At 55.2% G+C, this 6,254-nt stretch overlaps 1 protein-coding gene across 3 annotated transcripts in view; it reads right to left on the bottom strand.

Annotated features, from left to right (window-relative positions):
* Positions 1–1,468: 1,468 nt before the first annotated feature.
* The window catches only part of LOC122169601 (microtubule-actin cross-linking factor 1-like), a 68,558-nt gene continuing 63,772 nt past the window's right edge, over positions 1,469–6,254 (bottom strand). For 2 of the 3 annotated variants that reach the window (XM_042835887.1, XM_042835888.1), the window contains exons 55-57: positions 5,624–5,823; positions 4,253–4,748; positions 1,469–3,706 (exon numbers count right to left, since the gene is read on the bottom strand). In XM_042835887.1, the coding sequence (XP_042691821.1) occupies positions 2,154–3,706; positions 4,253–4,748; positions 5,624–5,823 (2,249 nt within the window). In that variant the 3' untranslated portion in view covers positions 1,469–2,153. The remainder of the gene's footprint in view (positions 3,707–4,252; positions 4,749–5,623; positions 5,824–6,254) is intronic. The other variant, XM_042835890.1, reaches the window with a different exon arrangement.

The raw sequence follows: 6,254 nt of genomic DNA, 5'->3' as shown, positions 1-6,254 counted from the left end.
ACCCACCCAGCTGCCCGGAGCCACTGAGCATTCCTATGGGGGCACAGAAGGGTGAAAAATACCACTGGGGCTGCGAGGTATGGGACCATGGGACCCCTCCCCAGGAGGATCCCACACAGGACCACAGTTTCCCCTGGGAGGACCCCACCGCCGCTCTGGGGCTCACCAGGAGCAGCAGCCGCTCCCCAGTCAGGGCTAATTAGGGTTAAACGGGGAGAACCTGGAGCAGAATTAGAGCAGCATCTGAATGGGGAGATGACAACGCTGCTCATGGCCCGGCTCACGGCATCGCTGCTGCATCTGAGCATGGAGGGGTGCTGCAGGGCTCCACGGGCCCTGGGCAACCCGGCCCACTCTACTAAAGTGGAGTGTGCCATAAGTTACTGCTGCCCAGGGATTCTCCCTCCCTCCATCCTTAAGCACAAAAGCTTTGTTGGCATGGAACAGCCTTGCCTAAGCGCAGCGCGTTGAGCAATGCGGGGCTCCCATCACCTCCCAGTGCTGCTGCCATTCCTCCCCCATCCCACCCGTGCACTGAGGGCCCGGCGGGGTGAGAGCCAGGGCTGTCTGCAGGCAGGAGAAGGAAAATACATGGGGAGCTGCGAGCGTCAGCTGCTCTACACATCAGCTGCTGCAGCCCCAGCCAGCCCTCAATAGATCTCCTTTGATTAAAACATGGACACAATGAGTCCAGAAGTGCCCACCTTTGTCAGGGCTGCTTTGGCGAGGTGCTGGGAGCCCTGGGGCCACACCTAATTTGCATCTCATTTACACAGTTGTTCATTAAAATTGATGCCCTAGGACACGCTATCTGCTCACACCCCACACAGCCACCCCAACCCCTCGGGTCGCAGCCTCCCTTGGAGGGAGCCCCATGAGGAGGCTTTGCAAAGATCTGCTCTGCACCACGCACATTCCTCGCTCTCTGGATGAACCGTGCATGAGAGGAATGCTGCTTTGAACAGCGATTGCTCCATCACCGCTTCTCCCCCACTTCATCCTCAGGCAGGAAGGAGCAAAACTCACTGCTGCAGCTTTCATTTTCCCCACTGAGCTTTCCTCAAACAAAGACCCCAAAGTGCAATGAGTGCCTCCAAACGAGGTTGCAGCACAGGGTAAAGGGTCATCCCCAGGGCCATTGCTCCACCAGCCACGCAGGCTGGAAGCTCCTCCCTGGCTACACTTGGTGCAAGCAACTGCACGGTGTTCAGAGATGAAATTAAATCCCTTCCAAACAATACAACTTTAATGCCGCCCAACATGAAAGATAACAGCAACATATGGGAGCTCAAGTCTGTAACACTTCAGAGTTTTTTCGGATGGGCAGCCCCCAAAACAGAAACACCTCAACCTAACGCAGGACTCACAGGGCGATGGAATGGGACCAATTAGCCATGAGATGAAAAGTCAGTGGCTGTAGAAATGCCTCCCTGCCCCGCTCCCTGCTATTGCCAGGAAACAAGCAGCCAGATGTAAGTCAGCCCATCATCAGCACATCAGCAATACGAGTTTCACAGCAAGAAAACTCTAGGAAGGTTAATGTAATGAACGTAGAATAACAGCATGACCCAACACCACAATGCTGTTTAAAAAATTACAGTACTCAAACACACTCCAACTCTTTTGTAAGTATTTTATGCAAGCCTCAGTGGTCCCTAGCAGCTCTTAGCTGGAAACACAAAAACCACCTAACAAAGTGAACTTTGCCTTGGTGTCTCTCCCCGTGTGTCTTCCACCCGCCACAGTTTATCTGTGGCTTTATTTGCACCCAAGGCAAGAAGAAATGGATGCACGTGTGTTCCCAGAAGTGAACAACATGTGGGAACGGTGCACCAGGTAGAAAGACCTGCTCAGGTTATGCCAACATCCCAACACATTCCTTCCTCCCCCAAACCTACAATCAACCACCTCCAAAGGCCCAGGAGGCACTGGCCCACCATTACACACTGCAAGGAGAGGTGGGAAAAGACCTTTTTCCTCCCAGTCCCAAAATCTTACTGCATCTTTTCAGCGCAGACTATCAAGGCCAGCAGTTGGTTTTGTATCCTCCAAAGCAACAGCATTTTACTGCATCCAAAATGCCAACATAGCAAAAAAAAACCAACGGAGCCACAACAGCTCGGTTCCCTGCTCCTTCCCAGCAGACATCGGTCCTATCCAAAAGACCACAGCACCAAAGGACAGCCCTCAAACACAAAGAGCCACGTAAGAAATGCTGCAGCACAAGGACCTACCTTGAAGTCGGCCAGCTGCTGGTTGATGGTCTCAACCTCGGTGCCCACCACCCCCTGCAGAGCCTCGCTCTCCTCCGCCGCCGCCGCCATGTGGCTCAGCTCCTTCAATCTGCTGTAGAAGTCCTCGACGCGTGCCAGCGTGGTCTCCACCTGCTCCTGTCGGCTCCTGCCCCTCTCGGTCAGCTTGCTGCACTGCTTGCTCAGCGTCTCCAGTTCACGTTTCAGCCCCAGTAAATCGGGGCTCCCCTCATCCTCCAGCATCTGCTTGCATTCACTTTCAGAAGCCTCGATGTCGGCCTTCAGCCCCTGCAGCTTGCCCAGGAACGTGCGAACGTCCTCTGCCTGGGACTGCAGGCTGTCGGCGTCCCTCCCGGTGGGCCCCATTCCGTCCAGCTCATCGTCGAGGTCTGCCAGCTGCGAGAACATCTCCCTCACCCGCCCCGTGAACTGGCCGATCCCTTCCAGCTTGTTTTCCATCAGCACGCAGCAGTCATTCACTTTCTGCCTCATTGCTTTGAACTCTTCCTGAGCCACCTCCGCTTGGCCCAGGAGCTGGGAGCAGTCTGACCCATCGGGAGCGTCTTCCACCAGCCCTCGTGTGAAGTGCTTCAGGTAATCCACCTGCGGCTCCAGCGCCTGCAGCGCCTCCTGCTGCGCCCTCAGCTTCTCCAGGTTCTTGTTGCTGCAGGCTTGCGGCCCCAGAGCCTCGAAGATCTCCAGCTGGTGCTTGGCCCCTTCCAGCTTCTTCTCGATGTTCTTGAAGCTCTCCTGGAACTCCTTGAGCCTCTGCGCCATCTCGTCGATGGAGCCTGTCTTGGCTTGCAGCTCCTCCGTGATGGCGTCCATCTCCTGGTTGATGGCAGCCTTCTCGTCGCGGATGTCGTCCTCGTCGCTCTGCGAGGCGTCGATCAGGATGTCGGCGGCGCTGTTCAGCATCTCCAGCACCGAGCGCCGCTTCTCCACATCGCTCAGCAGAGCCCTGGAGCGCAGCAGCGTGGCCTCCAGCTGCACCGGGTCCAGCGTCACCTCCAGCTCCGACATCTTGGCCTTGCAGTCCTCTACCCAAGGCAGGAGGTCCTCCGTGTGCCTCTGGTACTTGTGGGCTTTCTGCAGGCAGTCCTTCAGCTTGGAGTGCCTGTCGGCAGCCTGCTTGCTCAGCTCTTCCCAGTGTGTTTTGAGGCTGACCAGCTGGTTTTGCAGAGCGGTCTTCTCCTCCCCAGGTTGGACAGAAAGCAGCAATGATTCCCCCTCAGCCACGATCATCTCATAGGAGCCACTGTGTTGGTTGAGACTCTTCTGGAACTCCTCTTGCTCCTGAATTTGGCTCTGGAGCCTCTCCAGTCTAGCAGAAATAGGTTGGCTCCGAGCTTGCTGGCACAGTTTGTCATCGAGCCAGGCCCTGAGTTCATCAAACATATGCTGGAACTGCTGGGAACTTGCAAGCGCGGTCTGCAGTCGGTTCATCCGGTCGGCTGCAATGGAAATAAGATTAGAACGCAACAATTAAGCTGGAATCAAATAAGCGAAGGGCAATTATTTAAAATCATCTCAGATGCACCAACTGTGTTTTGATTAACAGGAAGGAGTTTTCCATTGCATCACCAGCGTTGCTCACTGGTTCATGAATTTTTTAAGCAATCAGTAGGGATAACGCAGCAGTCTCTGCGGCCCTGACCAATTTCTAAGCACCATCTCTTACAACGCAGAAAGGGAAACCCAACCTGAGAGTGGCCATGAGGTTTCTCTGCCCCTGTTCTGAAGTTGAGGCACAGCTGTTTTGTTCCAGGTGCAGTGCATGCCACCAGTGGGATGAAGTGTCCAGGCTCAGGTATGCCTGGAGCGAGAAATCTCCCGTGCTTACAGCCACTTAAACACCCACAAAGCACCTCAGCAAAAACGATAAACAGTCCTTTCCCTGCTATTCTTAGCAGCCCAGTGATGGGTGAGCCCTCTGGCAACAAGCAAGGGGTGGAGCTCAATCTCTCAGCATCCCTTCTCACACCTCCATGCTGTCTCACCTGCCAGGTCTTCCAGTCCTTTGAGAGGAAGAGCCACCGTTTCAAGCCGTTTCCGCAGCTCATCTTTGAGGTACTGCTCCCCAATCAGAACAGACAGGTCGTCACAGAGCGTCTGAGCCTCTGCAATCTCCTCCTCCAGCTGCTCCAGGTCCGAGCGGATCTCGCTGGTCTCCTCCAGCTGCTGCTTCACGGCGTCGGGCTGCGTGCTGACTGCAGATTGGCTGCTCAGGCGCTGCCCGACCGCCTTCACCTTCTCGGAGAGGCCCTGGAGGAGCTCCTGGTACTGGGTGCTCTTCACTATGGCTTGGTCAATTTGGCTGGAGCGGGAGTTGAGGCGTTCTGTCAGCTCGGACCATTTCTGGTTGACCCCTTGGAGCTCCTCCCGCACTTGGTTGGTGGATGGGGAAACATCCCCGGGGCCAGTGAGGATGCTCTGAGCTGCCTGGTTGAGCTGCTCGTGCTGTTGTCTGCGAGATTCAAATTCCTTCAGCATAAACTGAAACAGAAATAACATAAAAATGTTTGCATGAAACTGACAGCTCCAAGTACACACAGCCAAAACAAACCAGACCTCCAAGGGCTTCACCCAGCCCACAGAGCCCCTAGGAGCAAAGCAAGATGCCCCTGGGATGGGACGGCAATTGGGCAATGCATTTACAGTGACCTCGCAACTCGAAAAGCTGAGAGTCCGTGACTGCAGTGATAGAGCACTTTGCTTTCTCTCTTATTTGTCCTACTGCTGCATAATGTAACATAAACCAGTCAGATGGGAATCTAATTATGCTAACCAGGGCCTTTCATTTCGTGACGCGGCCGGCTGCTTACTGACATGGCAGTATTTGGAAGCAGTCGGTAGGGGCTGGCAGCCCAGTGGTGGGCAGCATCAGCAAGTCCTGCAGAGCATCAGCACAGGTCTTGTTTAAAGCAATTTCACTCTCCAACAGGGGCCAAGTGATTCACTGATGAGTCAGTCCAGAGCAGGGAACCAAGCACTGCACCTGCCTCAACTTATCCACAGCAGTTTGCACTCAGCAGGGCTTGGTGGACTTAGGAGCAGAACCCTGACATCACCAACCCTGGAAGTGCTCCAGAACCATGGAGATGTGGCACTGAGGGACGCGGTCAGTGTCCCTCACTGTGGAGGTGGGACAGAGTTGCACTGGTACCTCAGATGTCTTCTCTAACCTGAATGATTCTGCATTCTACGAGTGGGCATGGCGGAGATGGGTCAATGGCTGGACATCGTGGTCACAGACATCTTTTCCAACTTCATGACCACATAATTCTATGAAGGAGTGCCATCTTCCACCCTGTGGACCACGAGCAGCACCTCTTTCTTCACCCCTAGCCCATGAGGTAGGACCAGCTCACCTGGACCTGCTGCTTCTGTGCGTTCAGCATGTTGGGGTCGATGGAGAGGGGTCCCAGCACACTCATCATCAGCTCCTTCTCCATCAGCCATGGCCGCAGCTGCGCCTCGGCCGCCTGGAAGCTGGCCAGCTGGTTGGCTGACTCCTCCAGCTTCTGCTGCCGCTCGGCCGTCGCCTGGCTGGCGCGTTCCCACCTGCAGTCTGCACAGAGCTGGTGTTGGCTGCGCTCCCCGGGGCTGAGTCGGTTCCGCACCCTCCCCGTGCTTCACCCAGGACAGAGTCCTCTGCTTACACCTAGCTCTAGCCACTCTCCGTCTAAGAAGCCACCACCCCTCCCTGATGGTCTCGAAGCTCACAGAATAAACCTCACAAGCAGCACGGCTGCGATGCAGGCACTGCTGCCTCCAGCTCGTGTGACCTTGGAGAGCCCCCTCACACCTCCGGCTCAGACACAGCTCCGATAAATGGGTGCTCCCATGTGTGTCAGCCCTCAAACACCACGTTCGTATCTCCTGGATGGAGAACTCCATAAACGTGTTCCTGCCATTTCAAAGCAGGGACTCTGGGCTTCTTTTTAAACACATTGCCTTGTTTAGTCAACATTCAATTACCTGCAGTACCCTCACTAACGA

Source organism: Centrocercus urophasianus, unplaced genomic scaffold (genome assembly GCF_019232065.1).
Source record: "Centrocercus urophasianus isolate 14NV4802_14NV808 unplaced genomic scaffold, USGS_Curo_1.0 seq_550, whole genome shotgun sequence".
NCBI lineage: Eukaryota > Metazoa > Chordata > Aves > Galliformes > Phasianidae > Centrocercus > Centrocercus urophasianus.
The sequence above is the reverse complement of the archived record's forward strand: the minus strand, read 5'-3'. Positions and strand labels throughout refer to the sequence as shown.